The sequence below is a fragment of the Haliotis rufescens genome, unplaced genomic scaffold (genome assembly GCF_023055435.1).
Source record: "Haliotis rufescens isolate VD_foot unplaced genomic scaffold, xgHalRufe1.0.p SCAF_4, whole genome shotgun sequence".
In the NCBI taxonomy this organism is placed as follows: Eukaryota; Metazoa; Mollusca; class Gastropoda; order Lepetellida; family Haliotidae; genus Haliotis; species Haliotis rufescens.
Window position 1 is genome coordinate 6,016,565 of NW_025964112.1, and position 22,323 is coordinate 6,038,887.

General features: G+C 43.4%; 2 protein-coding genes across 2 annotated transcripts; one reads left to right on the top strand and one right to left on the bottom strand.

Annotated features, from left to right (window-relative positions):
- Positions 1–3,316: 3,316 nt before the first annotated feature.
- LOC124143063 (nematocyst expressed protein 4-like) lies at positions 3,317–7,762 on the bottom strand. Its single transcript, XM_046511858.2, has 2 exons — positions 7,629–7,762; positions 3,317–3,970 (listed from the first exon to the last, which is right to left on the bottom strand). Exons 1-2 carry the CDS (start codon positions 7,669–7,671, stop codon positions 3,438–3,440), a joined length of 576 nt encoding a protein of 191 aa, XP_046367814.2. The 5' UTR covers positions 7,672–7,762; the 3' UTR covers positions 3,317–3,437.
- A 2,810-nt stretch (positions 7,763–10,572) lies between these two features.
- Positions 10,573–20,330, top strand: LOC124143026. The gene is made up of 5 exons (XM_046511808.2): positions 10,573–10,709; positions 14,767–14,932; positions 17,870–18,003; positions 18,915–19,047; positions 19,937–20,330. The coding sequence occupies exons 1-5, from the start codon at positions 10,664–10,666 to the stop codon at positions 20,124–20,126; spliced, it is 669 nt and encodes a 222-aa protein (XP_046367764.2). The 5' UTR covers positions 10,573–10,663; the 3' UTR covers positions 20,127–20,330.
- The last annotated feature ends 1,993 nt before the right edge of the window (positions 20,331–22,323 follow it).

Below are 22,323 nucleotides of genomic sequence, written 5' to 3' on the forward strand. Positions count from 1 at the left end.
TGTTTGTAGCGATGCTTATTGTGATGTTGTGTCATATCCGAATTTGTGTTGATATTGTCAGTATTGGTTGTTACAACTCTGATAGTTCTTCCATTATATCTCATAGGTTTGCAGGGGGCACGGGTGGCCCACTCGTCGAAGGCGCCGCGATTCGCTGTGCAGAGTTGCGTCCCTTGGACACGTCAGAAACCTAGGATTGTGGGTTCGAATCCCGGTTCGCCCCGATTATGTTTCTAAGCTTGTCAGCACCATACCCGTGCTCGTGGGTTTCACCGAAGTGGTAAACGTCTGAGACCTGCATCACTTCGGGCTTTCCTTCCACATTAAGCTGACACGCCGCGATATTACTAGAATATTGTTAAAAGCGGCGTAAAACCCAACTCACTCACTCTCGGGTTTGCAAGTGTTTTTATGTAACTGTTTACATTGACCTGATACGACAGGTTAGAACCGGTCTTCAGCAACACGTGTTTGCCCCCCATGAAGATCCGGGTTAGAATTGGTCTTCAGCAACACGTGTTTGCCCCCCATGACGATCCGGGTTAGAACCGGTCTTCAGCAACACGTGTTTGCCCCCCATGAAGATCCGGGTTAGAATCGGTCTTCAGCAACACGTGTTTGCCCCCCATGACGATCCGGGTTAGAATCGGTCTTCAGCAACACGTGTTTGCCCCCCATGAAGATCCGGGTTAGAATCGGTCTTCAGCAACACGTGTTTGCCCCCCATGAAGATCCGGGTTAGAATCGGTCTTCAGCAACACGTGTTTGCCCCCCATGACGATCCGGGTTAGAATCGGTCTTCAGCAACACGTGTTTGCCCCCAATGACGATCCGGGTTAGAATCGGTCTTCAGCAACACGTGTTTGCCCCCCATGACGATCCGGGTTAGAATCGGTCTTCAGCAACACGTGTTTGCCCCCCATGACGATCCGGGTTAGAATCGGTCTTCAGCAACACGTGTTTGCCCCCCATGACGATCCGGGTTAGAATTGGTCTTCAGCAACACGTGTTTGCCCCCAATGAAGATCCGGGTTAGAATCGGTCTTCAGCAACACGTGTTTGCCCCCCATGACGATCCGGGTTAGAATCGGTCTTCAGCAACACGTGTTTGCCCCCCATGAAGATCCGGGTTAGAATCGGTCTTCAGCAACACGTGTTTGCCCCCAATGAAGATCCGGGTTAGAATCGGTCTTCAGCAACACGTGTTTGCCCCCAATGACGATCCGGGTTAGAATCGGTCTTCAGCAACACGTGTTTGCCCCCCATGACGATCCGGGTTAGAATCGGTCTTCAGCAACACGTGTTTGCCCCCCATGACGATCCGGGTTAGAATCGGTCTTCAGCAACACGTGTTTGCCCCCCATGACGATCCGGGTTAGAATCGGTCTTCAGCAACACGTGTTTGCCCCCCATGACGATCCGGGTTAGAATTGGTCTTTAGCAACACGTGTTTGCCCCCAATGAAGATCCGGGTTAGAATCGGTCTTCAGCAACACGTGTTTGCCCCCCATGACGATCCGGGTTAGAATCGGTCTTCAGCAACACGTGTTTGCCCCCCATGACGATCCGGGTTAGAATCGGTCTTCAGCAACACGTGTTTGCCCCCAATGAAGATCCGGGTTAGAATCGGTCTTCAGCAACACGTGTTTGCCCCCCATGACGATCCGGGTTAGAATCGGTCTTCAGCAACACGTGTTTGCCCCCAATGAAGATCCGGGTTAGAATTGGTCTTCAGCAACACGTGTTTGCCCCCAATGAAGATCCGGGTTAGAATCGGTCTTCAGCAACACGTGTTTGCCCCCAATGAAGATCCGGGTTAGAATTGGTCTTCAGCAGCCCAGGCTTGTCCCCCGTGAAGATCCGGGTTAGAACTGGTCTTCAGCAGCCCAGGCTTGGCCCCCGTGAAGATCCGGGTTAGAATTGGTCTTCAGCAGCCTATGCTTGTCGAAAATAGGCCACTAATGGGGTTGGGTAGTCAGGCTTACGGACTTAATTGATGCATGTCATCGTATACGATGCTCATGATGTTTGTAACTACATTGTCAGGTCCAGGCTCAATTATTTACAGACCGCTATCATATAGCTGGAAAACTAATGATTACGGCGTAAACAACGAACAGGAAAAAGCCATCTTTTCTCTCAAGTTTACTGGGGTGTATCTGTTTTTGTAACCCTTCAGACATGAACCACAGCTTCTGTGTTCTTATATAATGCTGACTCGGCCACTATACTTGAACAGCTTCTAATACTTTCAAGGAAAATAAAGTATATATGTCAGTAGTTCAAATGCTCGCTCGTCACGCCGTTCGATTCCTAACATTGGTACAATGTATAATGTGGTTTCCTTGGCCATTTTAAGGTTGCTATAATACCTTATACTAACTCTTAGAATTGTTTTTTCAGGAACGCAGTATACCGGCGGGTACCGGTTGGCCGGAAACGGCGTCATCGCGTTGATCTGATGGTCGGACGGGTCCGTGAGTGGGTTTCGTTTAACGCCGCTTTAAACAGTATTTCAGCTGCATGACCGCGTGTCAGCTTGATGTGGGCTGGCAGTTGGCCGGTGTTCGAAATGTCCCACTTTGGTGAAACCCACGAGCTGTTGGTGACGACCATGGAAACCGAGTCAGGGCGACTCTTGGACTCGAAGCCTTGATCTCGGCTTCTGAACACCAAGATAACGCAACTGTCCTCTGACCTGCCATCGCCTCCAACACAGTGACACGATATAAAATGAGCGGGTCGTTCATGGTGGGTGTAGCGCCCATGTAAATAGACACACAAGACTGCCAGGTCTCTACACATCTAGACGATGTATGTTGGGTATAGCGCCCATGTAAAGTGGAAGTCAGCTGTATCTGAAAACTACTAATTGTTCTGCAGGTGAGAGATTTTTCGAAAACCAAAGAGCACGAGTCAGGTCCTTGCAAACCAAGAATCATTATCGCGACGAATCGTGGCTTCAAATCCAAAATATATCGGGCGTTAACTGTTCAGACGGGTATATTTTGGGCAGTGGCAAATCAGATAATGCAACTGATGTGGTGACTAACACTTTCCGGATGACGTGGTGATATGTTTTAAAGAAAGACATCCAACGATAAGACTGAAAGATCCAATAATGCACTTAAAACGTCACAATGGAATCCCCTTTCAGCACACGACATAAGTACTACCAGACACGACTCATGTATTTGTAAAACCAGTGATGCATAAAATTGAGATAATGTGAGCACCGTTGTGGGATTAAGCAGCGATCTGAACAAACGATCGATGGCTACCTTTAACAGTAAGGTAACTGGATAATTCCATTAATTGGAGCATGCTTCATAGTCCCATAATTATTTTATTACCATACTACAGATGTTACAGTCATTATGCAGCTTCACGATTTGTTATCAATCAAACTTTAACTCAAGTTAATTAATTTCAGTCATTCATCCCCGTCCGAAAACATTCCGCCACATCTGTACTATATAAGGCGGTATCTGTCCGTTTTGGGGGAAGGGGATTAATCCAGGTTTTCCTGGCACTGCAACCGGTTTCCCGCACGAAGGAATGTCACATGGCGGCGAAGCAGGAACCGGAATCGGTTTCCCACATGGTGGCGCTGCGCAAGGCGGAACCGGATGTTGAGGATGAACAGGTACGGGAAACGGAATGTAGATGGGTTTTGGTGGTCTCGGTTTTGGAGTCATCGGCATGGGCATCGGCATAGGCATTGGTTTGTGTGGCATGGCCCTGTGTGGCATGTGGGCTTGTTTGTACTGCTTTCTCTGCATGATACAACTGACGATGCTCCCATGCAGACATTTGCGCGCCTTGTAGTGGAACTGATGTGCGCCTGCGCACTGAGCGGCCACCAGCATGCCGTTCCTGCACTGCCAGTACACCTCACAGCTCTCCGACTCTATCATGGGGAAGTTCCCGGTGGGCATCGGACAGCGAAAAGCAGAACATGACTGAAACACTGAAACACAAGAAACACAAGAGTTAAGCTTCTTATCTATTCGATTCAAACTATATATTCTCATAACCAAACGTTAAGCATAAGCGGAATGTTATTCACCACACATATAAGAACATATGCACAATAATCTAAATCAAGTGTAAAATACATTGTTCGTGAACCACAAACTGACCAATACATTGTGAAACGTACATTGTTCAATCCATCTTCCTGAGGCAAGTCAGTTAACTGAATATAAAAGTCCACTTTCCACCTTTGCCGAACTAGACTGGAATTTTGGAGTTTTGGTTGGACTAACGAGTCTTTGCATAGTCCAATTACAAACGTGCAATGAAAATAGCACGAAGACTGACCTGCAGATTTCGGTCGATTGCAGGTTTTGCAATGTATGTGCACCGTCAACTGGGCGTCGACAAATATGTTCGAAATCTTTTCATGATTTGAATCAAAGTGTTCAAATGATTTGATGCACTTCGCGAGATAAGACCCTTTTTTTGGACGATTTTCATTATCGATCAGATCGTCTTGACTGGTCGCCGCCATTTTGTGTGAAACAAATGCAAGGGATATGAGAGATGAAATCTGACTGGTCATGAGAAGGGACATAACTCATAATAACCACTGGTGGCGCTACGACCGAGCCACGAAATTCCAGCCAAGTTGTTCGGCAGGGTGGAAACTGACATCTGTGCTCACACCCGTTCCAGTTCCCCTAGCATGGACACCGGTGCCATTTCGTCCCGTGTTAACCCCTGTGCTAATTCCTCAAGTTGTTTGGTGACATTCATGTATTTATATACTAGTATTTCAGAGAATAAAAATCCGCATGTGTTTTACTTTGTTTATGAGTATATATGAGTGATGTGCCGGAGGAAAAGGATCCTGGTAACATTAAATCTTCTTGTGAAATCCCTTCCCAGCCAGAAAATCGTTAAAGAGCCCAGTGTTATTTACAATAATAGTAAATATACTCAACAACAAAAGTTCCTGTGACACCAATACTTTAGTGTATTTTTCAAACAAGTAAAGTTTGGTTTTCAATATTGTAGTACATGTATGGAATCAAGTCACAAAAACGCAACTGCTACAGAAAAGCATGCATTCCATGCAAAAGTTGACTTTTATGCAAGCCCCATGCATTTCACTACTCAAGAATGGGTATAAAAACAAGTGCGTTAACGGGTTTCGATATGCATTGTTTAGCATCGTGCTGACAACAACCACTCAGAAAATCAACAAAATTACGCAATTATACAACATTACGAAATGCCACGCCTGTCCGAAAATGAGCGTCTGTGAGCCATTGGTAAGCATGAAGCAGGATCGAGTCAACGTGATGTTGCAAGACAATTTAACGTCCACAGAAACACCATTTGGTGTTTACGGCAACGTTGGCAACAGATGAATGCAGTCAGAGACCATCCTCGGAGTGGCAGGCCACGCGTAACCAATAATCGACAAGACAACTGGATTCGAACATCACACCTACGAAATCGATTCCAGTCAACAACAGTGATTGCAAGAAGCATCCCTGGTCTTCGACGAATATCTTCACAAACCGTACGACGTCCCCTCAGATGTGAAGGGATTGTCGCCAGGAGACCCGCCAGACGTCCCATTTTGACAGGAAACCACCGTCAAGCACGTCTACAGTGGACGGCCATGCAGTGGGGACAAGTTATATTCACTGACGAGTCTCGTTGTCACCTCAGCCACAACGATTGACGGATTCGAGTGTACCAACGTCGAAGTGAACGTTACGTCAATCATTGTGTCATGGAAGAAGATCGGTTCGGGGGCGGCAGCGTTATGGTATAGGGTGGGATTACAGCAAGACAGAGGACCCGTTTGATAGTGGTAGAGGGAAATCTCAATGGACAGCGCTACCGCGACGAGATAACCGGCCCTCTTGTTCTACCGTTTTGCGTCGTCATGGCCCAGGCATTACCTTTCAACATGACAACGCCCGGCCTCATATTGCTCGACTTGTTCAGGATTCTCTTCGACAAAACAACGTGAATGTCATCCCCTGGCCGGCTCGCTCCCCTGATCTCTCACCAATCGAGCACATGTGGGATGAGATGGATCGGCGCCTTCGACGTCAACCACGTGTTCCACAGACACTCCAGGAACTTCGAAACATGCTCCATCAGATATGGACAGATATCCCAGAGGACATTCCATGAGACGAAAATTTGTTGCTTGCATCGCACCCAGAGGTGGACACACACGCTATTGATTTGTAAATTGACATTTTGGCATGTTTATGTTTTTTTTTATGAAATCACGCATTTTCTGAAGTCAGTATGGTAAAAGAAACCATTTGAACACTTACAGGAGTCTATTATCTGTTGTTAACCGAAATTGTTTCAGATTTGGTAAAAAACATAACTTTAGCATTAAATCTTATTCAAAGTCACAGGAACTTTTGTTGTTCAGTATAGTCTGAATAATGGGGGCGGTCGGGTAGCCTAGTGGTTAAAGCGTTAGCTCGTCACGCCGAAGACCCGGATTCGATTCCCGACATGGGTACAATGTGTGAAGCCCATGTCTGGTGTCCCCCGCCGTGATATTGCTGGAATATTGCTAAAAGCGGCGTAAAACCATACTCACTCACTCGCTCACTGAATAATGGGAAATCTAATTACATCGGACTGAAAGGATAAGGGTCACGTGTGATTGAGTATAGTTTGACGCCGCTTTCAGTAGTATTTCAGCCATATTACTTCATTACTTCGGGGAACCAAGAAAGGGTTTCACATACAGGGCATCGAACATGGGTCTATGGTGTGACGAGCGAACCACAAGGTCCCCCCTCCCCTCCCCAACACACATATTTCATCAGATGTCAAAGAAAAGGAGGACGGCAACCACTACTACTTCTACTACTACTACAGCAACACCATTACTACTACTAGTACTTCTACCACAAGTACCACTAATACTACCATTAGTACTACATGCCTTTTCCACAACTTCTCCTACGACTACGTGTAAGACATAATATTGTTTCAAGGTCTACCATTTTTCTCTCTGAATGTTTGGACAATGTGTTTCAGAACATCCAACACTTCCACCCCCTGAGAGGGTATGTAAGACCACGTCTTTCAAAGTATATTTATATTGGCCACATTTTTAATAGTAGTATATATGTTCGTTTACCATTGGCTAAATTTGTCATAATCGCCAACAGCTGAAGGGATGATGTCAATCCGGCTGGGGTCCATGCAGGTAGCAAAAGTACTGTAAGTCCCCATGGACCCTAGCATGGTGGTCTCCCTTCAGTTGCTGGCGATCTATAGCCCGTTTTTATACTGTCATGTTTTGTATAGTGCTATTGATTTTATGATTAAATACTAGTTTTACATTTATTTCTGTGATAAGTCTAGTTATTTTACTGTCCCTCATTGGCAGGTTTTTACATAAGCTTCAATATATGTATTATACTTCACCATTGATAGTCACGATATGGCTGAAATATTGCCGATGTGACTTAAAACTTAACTCACTCACTCCAACACTTCCAAGGAACGTTATACTTTTCGGGAGAAAAACTGGAGGCCAAATGATCTTTTCCTCCAATATTTCGGAGCAGAATATTAAATCATCGACCCCTTACGCCTACTAAAACATAAACTGAAGAACCAAATGTACTTACCAGTCAGTGCCAACACCAGCACAAGGTAGACTTCCATGGTCATATTAATGTACTATTCGTCGGACCAGAAACCATAAAATATTTTTATGGCCTCTGTCGGACAGAGCTCTTCTATATATTGCGCCAAACAGGAACTTGTTTACAAAACATTTACATGCGTACGGGCCGTCTGGTAATCGTAACTCGTCTCCAAACACGTGTGGAACAAAACCAACACATTTAAACTGAAGCGTTAACTAGTCACTAGTCACGGACTCATTGTTGATAACATGGCTGCCATTTCCGGTACGCCCGAGGGACCAGTCGACTGTCATTGTGACACTTCACAATAGATCTCGAAAGTGAACGAAATTGTCTCTTAATTCAGATGACTTGCACTTGAAACGCAGGAGAGGACGGCGCATGTGTATCGGTCAGCGCGGCAATAGACGTGCGCCTTCACATGGTTTTAGGACATTTATTTGGAGGGTCGATACACAATGTCTTCTGTGTTTGTTGTTTAACGCCGCACTCAGCAATATTCCAGCTATATGACGGCGGTCTGTAAATAATCGAGTCTGAACCAGACAATCCAGTGACTGACATCATGAACATCGATCCACGCATTTGGGATACGATGACATGCATCAAGTCAGCGAACCTGACCACTTGATCCCTTTAGTCGCCTCTTACAACAAGCATAGTCGCCTTTTCGGCAAGCATGGGTTGCTAAAGACCTATTCTACCCCGGATCTTCACGGGTCGGGACACAATGAAAAGTTATTTTATCAAGTTTCGTGATAACAAAGCGGGTACCGGGGGCTCAGTATTCCTTAGGTGTCTGACATTCTGTAGGGCTTTCTCTCATTAGCGTCATCACCAACTGATCATAAATTACATGTATACAGGAACGACACAACAAACAGGTACATGTGTACAGGTACAACACAACACAGGTACATGTGTACAGGTACAACACAACACACAGGTACAAGTGTACAGGTACAACACCACACACAGGTACATGTGTACAGGTACAACACAACACACAGGTACAAGTGTACAGGTACAACACTACACACAGGTACATGTGTACAGGTACAACACAACACACAGGTACAAGTGTACAGGTACAACACCACACACAGGTACATGTGTACAGGTACAACACAACACACAGGTACAAGTGTACAGGTACAACACTACACACACAGGTACATGTGTACAGGTACAACACACAGGCACACGTGTACGGGTACAACACTACACACACATGAACATGTGTACAGGTACAACACAACACACACAAGTATATGTGTACAGGTACAACACCACACACACAGGGACATGTGTACAGGTACAACACAACACACAGGTACATGTGTACAGGTACAACACCACACACACAAGTATATGTGTACAGGTACAACACCACACACAGGTACATGTGTACAGGTACAACACAACACACATGTACATGTGTACAGGTACAACACAACACACACAAGTATATGTGTACAGGTACAACACCACACACAGGTACACGTGTACAGGAACAACACAACACACAGGTACATGTGTACAGGTACAACACAACACACACAGGAACATGTGTACAGGTACAACACAACACACAGGTACAAGTGTACAGGTACAACACTACACACAGGTACATGTGTACAGGTACAACACAACACACAGGTACAAGTGTACAGGTACAACACCACACACAGGTACATGTGTACAGGTATAACACAACACACAGGTACACGTGTACAGGTACAACACTACACACACAGGTACAGGTGTACAGGTACAACACCACACACACAGGTACATGTGTACAGGTACAACACAACACACACAGGTACATGTGTACAGGTACAACACTACACACACAGGTACATGTGTACAGGTACAACACCACACACACAGGTACATGTGTACAGGTACAACACCAAACACAGGTACATGTGTACAGGTACAACACCACACACACATGTACATGTGTAGAGGTACAACACAACACACACAGGTACAGGTATAACACAACACACAGGTACACGTGTACAGGTACAACACCACACACACAGGTACATGTGTACAGGTACAACACCAAACACACATGTACATGTGTACAGGTACAACACAACACACAGAAACACGTGTACAGGTACAACACCACACACACAGGTACAACACCACACACACAGGTACATGTGTACAGGTACAACACCACACACACAGGGACATGTGTACAGGTACAACACCACACACACAGGTACACGTGTACAGGTACAACACCACACACACAGGGACATGTGTACAGGTACAACACCACACACACAGGTACACGTGTACGGGTACAACACCACACACACAGGTACATGTGTACAGGTACAACACAACACACAGGTACATGTGTACAGGTACAACACTACACACAGGTACATGTATACAGGTACAACACCAAACACAGGTACATGTGTACAGGTACAACACTACACACAGGTACATGTGTACAGGTACAACACCACACACAGGTACATGTGTACAGGTACAACACAACACACACAGGTACATGTGTACAGGTACAACACACAGGTACACGTGTACAGGTACAACACCACACACACAGGTACAGGTGTACAGGTACAACACAACAAACAGGTACATGTGTACAGGTACAGCACAACACACAGGTACAACACAACACACAGGTACATGTGTACAGGTATAACACAACACACAGAAACACGTGTACAGGTACAACACTACACACACAGGTACATGTGTACAGGTACAACACTACACACAGGTACATGTGTACAGGTACAATACTACACACAGGTACATGTGTACAGGTACAACACAACATCAAACGGGCATGAAAACGCCTGGCTGCAGGTAAGGGACATAACTCCTGACCCCGTCTAAGCCATCGAATGCTCGGTACCACACACACTCACACACAAACAAAAAGCACACCCTTCTGCGTTTACCCGAAATAGATCCCGGATATCCGGGTTCGTCTTGTCTTGTACGGGAATACCAACATGGCGTCTTGTTTATTTGTTGCAGCCCTTCTGGTTGCTGTGGCGGGTGAGTTGGAGATCTATAGTACCATGATATGACATAGTTACTATGTAAGCTAACCTGTTCTAAGTCATCGTTCTAACCGCGACAGCCGAAGTACAGAACACACCCAGTGAAGCAAATGTCTGAAGTTGTGAGGTTAGGGATCCTAGACGATTGTTTAGAGTTTCCTGCTGAAGAATAATATGAGAAACATTAGTAGATCTACCGTTGCAAAAAGGTTTCATTTAAAACATATATCAAAATGTACACGCATTCCGGTAAAAATGACTTTGATAGGTGTTGAGAATTATCTGGCAAGTGAGTAAAAGGGAGGTAACTCTTGTACTGCCTGTTACAGTTGGCTTCTCAAGTCACCTGAAAAAAAAGACAAAAATAGATTTAGGTACCGAAATAACAAGTTACATTTTCATTAAATATGTTTTCACTCCCACTCACAATAACAGTTTAAATATTGATAAAGTATTGTTTTTAGAATAATATTGAAAACAAAATCTACCCAATCAAGTTACGAGACGTCATCAGGAACCTTAGTGTCGGCTAAAAAACGTTCTTCGTTTGTGTCTGAGCATGTGTAAAGGCCCGAGGAGGAGTGGCAACTAGCTTATATAACTAAACATGATATTGATGCTTTATGGAACCTGCGATATCAATATCATGTTTAGTTATATAAGCTAGTTGGAATTTTCATGTGAAACAAATTGTATTTTCTAACGAACTAAAAATCATTCTTGGATACATTTTAAAAAGATGTTATCAAATATGCAACCTCTGGGAAATTCGGGCATTCCTACAGAATACCCTGGGGAATACTACAGAAAACAACACGGTGTTCTTGAGTCATCACCAGGATAATCTACAAAAACAATGCCTCGTCAGTACACCAAGATATTGGTTGGGAAGGTTATTTTCCCCATGGGCCTATGGCCACATGTATACTAATTGTATGGGTCCTTCAGCAAGTATGCGCATTTCAGTTTTCTACATGTAACCAAATGTAACCACCCAAGTCGGATTAACGGGACTTGACTGTAACAAACAACTGACTTTTAAACGTGTCTTAAGAAACCGATCGCAACTTTTTACTGTTTTAAAGTGAAATATGAATGCGGATACTCGCAGAATACGTAGTTGGGGCGACAAAGGCGAGTTTAGCAGTGAGATAAAACTTAGGGATTAGTATGCTGAAGCCGAGGTGTTTGCGCAATTAGAGCGAGACGCTCAGACATTGATCACTCAACCATGCAGGACAATGTGGGTTATGAGAACGTTTCTGTCGATACAATCGAAAATAATGTGTTTAAAGTACTTGAGGCCCTGAACTTGTTTAATTTCTTGTCGGCTGATATGAGAGTCATGTTCAAGACAGTGAACGACAAAAAAAATCCGCTAACATATCCAAGATGGAGACCTCTTACTCTGATGTTATGAAAATGGCGGGAAAAGCAGAACTTAAGCGAGGACCTCAGAGAGCAACCAGACAGTTCTGTCACAAAAGGCAAAGAAATCAGCCTTCTTAGAGACGAGCGCCACTTGAAAGATGTGTTTGTAACTCAAGATTCAAGGAAGATCAAGCATGGAAACTACCCTGGGGTGGTTATTGTAACTCTACAATCGGCTGTTCCGGGAACGAAGAGGATGGAAAGTAAGCTTAAGTTGAAAGACTGTAAACATTAGAACGGTGTATACATTGAACATGCCATTCTTAGTGACAAACGCAAGGCTGACGCAAAATGGAGAACAGTTTTGAAGGAAATCGGAAAAGACAAAAACTTCACTCTGCAAGGCAGAAAGAAAAACTAAGCAATGAGAGCCGACAGAAAAGTTATAGGTGTGCCCGTCTAGGGTTTTGGAACGTGGGAGGTTTTTCACGGAAAGACAATGACAACTCTAATTTTAGGCTAAGCTTTCTTAACAATCTTTACTGTGATGTATTTGCTGTATGTGAAACTTTTTTAAGTAATGATGATGTCCCAATGATTTTATTTGGCATGGCAGAAACAGATTCAGTAGACATATGAATGCAAAGAGGGGTTCTGGCGGAGTGGGTATTTTCGACAAAAAAGAGTCCTTGAAATTATTTGACGTTACTGTTCTCGATAAGTCTGGAGAAGATAATTTATGGCTAAAATTCTCATAGGGATCCAGGGAGTGCACGTTCTCCATCAGGACACTATCCATCAAGTGGAGACCGCCATCTTGGCAGACCGACGTATAACTGTTCGCCAGTTAGCACAACATGTCAAGATCAGTGTAGGGTCTGTGGAAAAAATCATCCATGACAATTTGAACATGCATAAGGTGTCTGCACGATGGATTCCCGGGTTGCTCACACCTTTCCAAAAACAGGAACGAGTCAATTGCTCAAAGGATCTTTTGGACATGTGCCAAAAAAAACAGGCAAACTTTATTGACAGACTTATCACACAGGATGAAATATGGGTCCATCACTATGATCCTGAGACTAAAGTTCAGTGGATCCAATTGAAGCATGTGGAGTCACCACCCCCAAAGAAGGCACGTGTCCAACCCTCTGCAGGCAAGGTCATGCTCACGGTGTTTTGGGACCAGCACGGAGTAGTGATGATGGATTACTTGGCAAAGGGTACCACAATTACAGGAGCTTATTATGCTTCACTGCTGCGGAAATTGCGGGACGCTATCAAGCTTAGGAGTCGTGGCATGCTGACCAAGGGTGTCCGTATCCTGCAAGACAATGCTCCAGTACACAACTCTCATGTTGCCCAGACAGAAGCGCGGTCCTGTGGCTATGAAATCCTTCCACATCCTCCTTACTCTCCTGACCTTGCACCATCTGACTTGCTCCATCTTCCAACCATGAAGTCATTTTTGAAGGGAAAACGTTTCACAGATGATGCAACACTGATTTCTGAAGTCAAGTCCTGGTTTGAGACGCAAAATGATGGCTTTTACAAGCGAGGTCTCCATAGTGGCATAAAACGATGGGAGAAGTGTGTAACTCTTGGTGGTTCCTCTGTGGAGAAAGACTAATACCTATGCCAAGTTTCATTCCACTCGGAAGTGGGTCAGGGAAAATCTTTAATGAACACCCCTCTTATAATCACTCAGATACCCGACACATTCTTTAATGACATAAGCAGGTGGTGATCCTCTCGACCACCTCAGTGGTAAGCGACCGTGACAATGATGTTTGTCAGCGTTATGACAACAGTAAATGTTGAACGTTAGCAAGAGGTGAAGTAAATGAGCGGCAACTGCTGAACCTGACACTCGTAACCGCGGATCTCTATAATCCGCGCGGTAAGCACAGACTTGTTCGTGGGCAGATCACGCGACGCACCGACGAATACACTCCCCTTAACTTCATTTGGAATTTAATTCCCCTGTTGCATCCTGAACACATGCTGTCCCAAAGCACCTTGTTCACCCCCAAAAAATGTAGGCGAAATGCGTTCGCCTATGGTACTTTCTCTCAAAGAATATGACCTTAAACTTTAACTTAAATTCACCGGAGAGACCACATTAATTATAACAAGCAACACATGAAGACTATAGTCACTATGTCATGGCATGACGGATCAACCAAAGTCACAAGAAAGATTCGGGGGCTCCCCAACTTTCCCCGCGCAGCATACATTTACATAATAAAATAGTCAAATAGTGAAAAACAAGACATTTTAAAAGGCAAAATGGTTGAGTTAATATTTGCAGTCATAAAGTCTAAGCTTGAACATGTTGATGAATACAGCTACAGAGGTGGATGAATAATCATACTGCATAATGAATACGGTCTGGTCTTGCATTGCATTTTAACCAATCACTGGATTGTCTGGCCCAGACTCGATTATTCACACGCACGCACGCACGCACGCACGCACGCACGCACGCACGCACGCACGCACGCACGCACGCACGCTCACTCACACAGACACGCACCCACACTCGCACGCACGCTCACTCACTCACACAGACACGCACCCACACTCGCACTTATGGGGGTATTTGCATTTTCCCCGTATGACGTTCGGAGACTGACCCATTTATACAGTAACGTTTGCAGATGACCATATCATCATTTCAGCTGCTGACATTGGACTTCCGTGCATGCAGGCTGATGTTGTTGCAAGGAAGACGAGGGAGTGTTTTGCCGGCTTGGGACGGGAGAACTTGATCAACCTTGACCCAACAAAACAAGGGGGGTCACTAGGTCAAATGTCAAAGTTTTTCTCAGGGCCAAACGTATGCAGGTGAGTTATAAATATGACAGGGAAATAACGATTGATCTGCTTCAAAGATTTACCTACATTGTGCCTTGCTAACGGGGAATACCTCTGGTCAAGTGGACAAGGCTTCCGACATCGGATTAGAAGGTCCGTGGTTGAAATCCAACCTCTGGACACTGGAAATTATATGACCTTTAAAAACCCAACCAGTACAGAGTGAGTGTCTTACGCCGCCTTATTTTGTGAAACTCTCGAACAACGGTCATATGTTTCTGACACGCATAGGGGAGGCAACTGTGTATAGCGAAAGAGACATATAAAACTGGGCTACCAGTGCCCTGACGACCAGCATCATGATTATTACTTGAAACCAACGCTTAAGACCATAGTGACGTTCTTGATACCCTTACTGAACACCATAGTGACGTTCTTGATACCCCTTCCTGAACACCATAGTGACGTTCTTGATACCCTTACTGAACACCATAGTGACGTTCTTGATACCCTTTACTGAACACCATAGTGTATTTCTTGATGTCCTTACTGAACACCATAGTGACGTTCTTGATGTCCTTACTGAACACCATAGTGTAGTTCTTGATGTCCTTACTGAACACCATAGTGACGTTCTTGATACCCCTTACTGAACACCATAGTGACGTTCTTGATACCCCTTACTGAACACCATAGTGTAGTTCTTGATGTCCTTACTGAACACCATAGTGACGTTCTTGATACCCCTTACTGAACACCATAGTGTAGTTCTTGATGTCCTTACTGAACACCATAGTGACGTTCTTGATACCCCTTACTGAACACCATAGTGACGTTCTTGATACCCCTTACTGAACACCATAGTGACGTTCTTGATACCCTTACTGAACACCATAGTGACGTTCTTGATACCCCTTACTGAACACCATAGTGTAGTTCTTGATGTCCTTACTGAACACCATGGTGGCGTTCTTGATACACCTTACTGAACACCATAGTGACGTTCTTGATACCCCTTACTGAACACCATAGTGACGTTCTTGATACCCCTTACTGAACACCATTATGTAGTTCTTGATACCCTTTACAGAACACCATAGTGACGTACTTGATACACTTTCTGAACACCATAGTGACGTTCTTGATACCCCTTACTGAACACCATTATGTAGTTCTTGATACCCTTTACAGAACACCATAGTGACGTACTTGATACACTTTCTGAACACCATAGTGACGTTCTTGATACCCTTACTGAACACCATAGTGACGTTCTTGATACCCTTTACAGAACACCATAGTGACGTTCTTGATACCCTTTACAGAACACCATAATGACGTTCTTGATACCCTTTCTGAACACCATAGTGACGTTCTTGATACCCTTACTGAACATCATAATGACGTTCGTGATACCCTTACTGAACACCATATTGACGTTCTTGATACCCCTTACTGAACACCATAATGACGTTCTTGTTACCCTTACTGAACACCATAGTGACGTTCTTGATACCCTTTACAGAACACCATACTGACGTTCTTGAAACCCTTTACAGAAAACCATAGTGACGTTCTTGATACCCTTTACAGAACACCATAGTGACGTTCTTGATACCCTTACTGAACACCATAGTGACGTGCTTGATACCCTTACTGAACACGACAGTGACGTTCTTGATACCCTAACTGAACACCATAGTGACGTTCTTGACATCCTTACTGAACACCATAGTGACGTTCTTGATACCCTTTACAGAACACCATAGTGACGTTCTTGATACCCTTACTGAACAACATTATGTAGTTCTTGATACCCTTACTGAACACCATAATGACGTTCTTGATACCCTTACTGAACACCATAGTGACGTTCTTGATACCCTTACTGAACACCATTGTGACGTTCTTGATACCCTTACTGAACACCATTATGTAGTTCTTGATACCCTTACTGAACACCATAATGACGTTCTTGATACCCTTACTGAACACCATAGTGACGTTCTTGATACCCCTTACTGAGCACCATAATGACGTTCTTGATACCCTTACTGAACACGACAGTGACGTTCTTGATACCCTTTACAGAACACCATACTGACGTTCTTGAAACCCTTTACAGAACACCATAGTGACGTTCTTGATACCCTTTACAGAACACCATAGTGACGTTCTTGATACCCTTACTGAACACCATAGTGACGTGCTTGATACCCTTACTGAACACGACAGTGACGTTCTTGATACCCTAACTGAACACCATAGTGACGTTCTTGACATCCTTACTGAACACCATAGTGACGTTCTTGATACCCTTTACAGAACACCATAGTGACGTTCTTGATACCCTTACTGAACAACATTATGTAGTTCTTGATACCCTTACTGAACACCATAATGACGTTCTTGATACCCTTACTGAACACCATAGTGACGTTCTTGATACCCCTTACTGAACACCATTGTGACGTTCTTGATACCCTTACTGAACACCATAGTGACGTTCTTGATACCCTTACTGAACACCATTATGTAGTTCTTGATACCCTTACTGAACACCATAATGACGTTCTTGATACCCTTACTGAACACCATAGTGACGTTCTTGATACCCTTTACAGAACACCATAGTGACGTTCTTGATACCCTTACTGAACACCAAAGTGACGTTCTTGATGTCCTTACTGAAACCATAGGGTAGTTATTGATGTCCTTCCTGAACACCATAGGGTAGTTCTTGATACCCTTACTGAAAACTAGAGGGAACTTGAAACGGAACCGCGGAAGTTCGTACCACAAGAAACGTGAGTCAGTGGAACAGCTGTAGGCAGTATTTCGATTGTATCACTGCTTATAGCGGCTTATTCCAGCTCCACACACCCACTCGCTATATCACGTAAGGACAACATTAATGAATCAACAGTCGTCATTACATCAAACCAACCAGTCTACTCTTTCTTCCAGCCACACAGATGACATGGCATATGGTATCAACTGCATGTTTGACTTCTATGGAACCTGCCTGAACATAAGACGAATGTTTGCAAGTTATCCTCAGATTAAAAAGGCCTTAGTGTTCGCCTGTCAGGACGAAGACGGTAAGATAAAAGTTCTAACTGACAAAACCCTGACATCTCCGCCTACCCGGCGTTCCCAGTTGTATTGAGAGGCAAGCAGCTGGGCGAGTCGTACACCAAGACAGTAGTCACTTTTGGTGGTGAATTCGAACCGGTTCAAAACGAGGCTATGGTGGGGGCGATTGAGTCCAGGGTATTTACGCTAATAGAATGGGGATAGCTAAGTGTGTGTGTTATAGTGTTGCAACTATTGCAATCCTAAAACTTGTTTCCTAAAGTGAGTATGGCAGACATACAATCTTGTAAAGTTGTACATATATGATAATATCCAGTTGTTGTACGTGGTATACCATGGTAGGTGGCGTTGGCGCGGCTAAGAACTGACGATAACCCAGTAACATCGTCACGCTAAGTCTTGTTGGGCGATCCTGCGCACTGCTTGTCTCTGCATTAGAGCAATAAGATGGTAGATCGTTGTATGAAGAGCCTGAACACCTCTCGCCACTCGCGTTGCCGTCATGTCAGCCTCAATAACGCCCAATACTCGTTGTGCCCAATGTGGACATGCATATAGGGCCTCTGTGGGTACTTTCAACACCCAACAGTAAATGTAAATACAGTAAATGCGTGCATGGTGTTCTTAGAACGTGTTCTGTTAGGTGTGTCTGTTGATTATGAACAATCTCTGTTCACTGTAAGAATGAATAAAAAAACGATGTATTGAACGATTCTAGACATGCTATTCTATCACTCGGTGCCTTTCGTTGTGCAAATAAGTCACGCTTATTGGATATCAAGGAGATCAGAAGCTGCAGCATGAAGATGTGCGTTTTATTTGAAATTATTTTAGTTTAAATGTTGATGACACCAACATACAAATCACCCTTAATGGCTGTTATATTAATGAAAATACACCCGTACTTCTTCTTCAGCACTGAATGACTCCTGTGTGAAGGACGTAGACAAAGACACTTTGGTTTGCTATATAAAGAAGGAACAGGAAAGGAGTCTCAAGATCCTCACAGGGGAAGTGCAGAGGAAGAGTACAGAGGAAGAGATGTGCGGGTAGGGGACTCAATATTTCCTAAGGTTTACCATGCTCCCCTTCTTGAATCTGAAGCAGAATAGGCCCCTAATAGATTCCGGAGCAGTATAGTCCCTTTATTGACTCCGGAAAAGAAAAGGGTCCGTTTTGGATTCTGGAGCAGAATTGATCCCATTGGAATCCGGATCAGAATGGGATATTGGTGGATTCCAGAGACGAATAGGTCCGAGTGAGTCAGTGATTATCATTTAACGCCGCTTTTAGCCACATTCCAGCAAAATCACGGCGGTGGACACCAGACATTGGCTTTACACATTGTACCCATATGGGGAATCGAACCCGTGTTTTCGGCGTGACGTTATGGATCCCGATGAAGAATATGTCCCTAATGGATTCCGGAGCAGAATAAGCCCCTAATGGATTCTGGAGCAGAATGGATCCCTCATGGGTTCCGGAGAAGAAAAAGGACCTTATGAAATCCGGATCAGAATAGGACGTTTGTGGATTCCGGAGACAAATAAGTCCATTATGTATTCCGGTTCAATATAGTAGAATAGCATACCTTATGGATTTTGGAGCAGAATAGATCCCGTCTGGATTCCAGAGCAGAACAGGTCCTTCATGGATTCCTTGGCAGTAAGGGTCTCGTGAGGATTGTGGGGCAGAAAAGGTTTTGTCAGGATTCATGGGAAGAGATGGCAACACGATTTCCAATCAGCTTGACACAACGTCACTTAACTTCCATCCATTTTTAGATTGTTACATTGTGAAGAAAATTTCTAACTTGTTATGTAAAATTGTGCCCCAAGTCCAGCTTGGATCTGCTTGTTGTTCAGCATTAGCGCTAATTCTTTAACAATGTTGTTCAACACAAATAGCATTGAAGAATGTTCCGATATTTTTTTGTAGGTTTCTGAAGGAGGAGATGAAATGTATGAAAAAAGCGCTGTCCGGCTGTCCGGTATCAACAGGGGAGAGATATTACTCCTTTGTTGAGATGCTGATGCCGACAACATGTGACCACTTGACCCTCTATAGGATCCTGAAGGAACGACCAAAGGTGGACCTAGCTACCACCTACATCAAGTCACAACCCTAAGGAGCCACACCAGGCAAATAACAGTACACAAGCGTTGTGTGCACATATCTTTACATAATTATAATTGTCTCCCGCAATCGACTTTGTATATAAAAAGAAAAACCAAGCCAACAAAATTTCCTGTCCAGTTTAAACATTTTAATTTTCACTTTTTAATGTACACATGATCAAATCTTTTGTTATTAAAGACGATACAAAATATCATTGCGAAATAGATTAAACATTACATAGTCGATTCCTCATCCACTCATCGGAGTGCTGAGAAGGATGCACAAACGGTTACTGAGACCGATCATAACCTACCGACACCCCGTGTATCGGGTCCCAACACATGTTACACACAGTGGCAACAATCAGTCTCACATTGTTACAATGGCATAGTACTACAAAACTGGCACATCTATAAGAAGGGGTGTTCCTTTTCTTGAGAGCGAGAAATACATACTTTGCAAATCTTCTTATAACATAGAGGTTGCAGCTATATAATTGTTTAGGTTTATCAAGAGTTGGACATATGTAATAATATTTAGGAAGTACATGTCCCCTCAAATTTGAGCAGAATGGGCACTCGAGACAAAAGTGGAATTCAGCTTTTATAAAGGGCACAAAAGGGGCATAGGCGTTCTGGCCTTGGTTCTTTATAATGCCTACCTGCTTCTACCTATAAAGTATGACCAGAACAGATAAACCTAACAAGTGTTGTTTGATAGATGGCTACATCAATGCAATTGGTCAGATGGTCATAATTAAAATTTTCTTTGACAGAGCAAAAGTATTCCAACTGAGAATAACATTCTAGAATTTTATTCCATGTTTTTTGGCAGATATCTTTACATCTTTGCTTAAAACACAATTTATACCACATATTTCCAACACCCTGCTGTAACCAAACTTCGCCAAAACCATATGTATACAGCAAAGATTTAACATTAGTAGCCCAACAGGCTATACCATTTTCTGCCCTTCTATACTGAGATCATAAGAACCTTTCATAATAACATTAACCTCTTGTGACAATTACCTTAACCAGAATTTTATAACTTTTATATAATGCAAAACCTATTGACGTTCTATTAACAATACCTCTTGCAATTATGTTAGGGGTGTTTCTATTCAAGCTCAGAACAAGTTTACAGAAACGATCGTGTACATTTTCAGTATCGGGTGAAGGATGAAATCCCCAAACCTCTGCTCCATAATTTAATATTGGCAATACTTTTACATAAAAAATAAGAAAACAGAATTTTCCCAGTGTTGATAGTAGTATTCAAACTACTTTCCATGCATGTTGTACCAAAGTCTTTTGAGCAAGATACCAAGAACTAGAGGATGATAACTGCACACCTAGATATTTATAACTAGTGGCTATTTCAATGACAGAATCTCCAATCCTAAACTTTTCATAAGATCTAAGTTTGCCTCCATTCCTGAATACAATCACTTAGCTTTTTTTAATATTATTAGTCAATTTCCGTATCACAATATAAAGAGTGTTGGCCAAGACGTTTTTGTAGGCCATTAGCTGTTACATCTAACAAGATTATGTCATCTGCAAACAATGAAATAAATAATTCCAATGGACTTAAAGTTACACACTCACTCATGAGCTCCCTCACAATTAAAAAATTACACAATATCATTGATAGACATGAGAACAAAAAAGGCAACAGTTGGCATCCCTGTCTAACACCAGAGTAGCACTCGTGAACTGTGTATATCCGCCTTCTGGAGGAATACAGAACTTTACAGATCTAAATATTTTTAGAATTAATCTAAACATTCGACCATTAATACCTCCTTTCCACAAATTAAAGAGTAAGCCATTACTATACACAGTCTAACACCCCTTTCAAAACTATAAAGGCACCATACATCCTGCCACGTTTTTAGACAGATATTTATCTGATAAAGTATTAACAATAAAGATATTGTCGGCAGATTGGAAACCCTTTCTAAAACCCGCTTGCTCGTTAGTTAAAGATAGGAAGTATAACGCCATAAGACCACTGATCTGGATAAGAGCCACTTGTGAATACTGCATTAAATAATTGTAATAACATGTCCAGACTTTTTGTCGGGGCATTCTATAAAGAAATCCTCTATCACACTATAACCAGGAGCTATAGCAAACTTCATATCAAAAGGGCTCGTATTAATTCCTCTAAAGTAATTACAGGGTCTAGCTCACTTTCGGGAG

Excerpts from the sequence above, each read along its gene's own strand:
- LOC124143063 (XM_046511858.2), bottom strand. The coding sequence starts at position 7,671 with ATGACCATGGAAGTCTACCTTGTGCTGGTGTTGGCACTGACTG. Across the intron at positions 3,971-7,628 it reads GCTGGTGTTGGCACTGACTG|TGTTTCAGTCATGTTCTGCT; the intron begins GTAAGTACATTT and ends CTTGTGTTTCAG.
- LOC124143026 (XM_046511808.2), top strand. The coding sequence starts at position 10,664 with ATGGCGTCTTGTTTATTTGTTGCAGCCCTTCTGGTTGCTGTGGCGG. Across the intron at positions 10,710-14,766 it reads CCTTCTGGTTGCTGTGGCGG|CTGCTGACATTGGACTTCCG; the intron begins GTGAGTTGGAGA and ends TCATCATTTCAG. Across the intron at positions 14,933-17,869 it reads TCAGGGCCAAACGTATGCAG|CCACACAGATGACATGGCAT; the intron begins GTGAGTTATAAA and ends TCTTTCTTCCAG.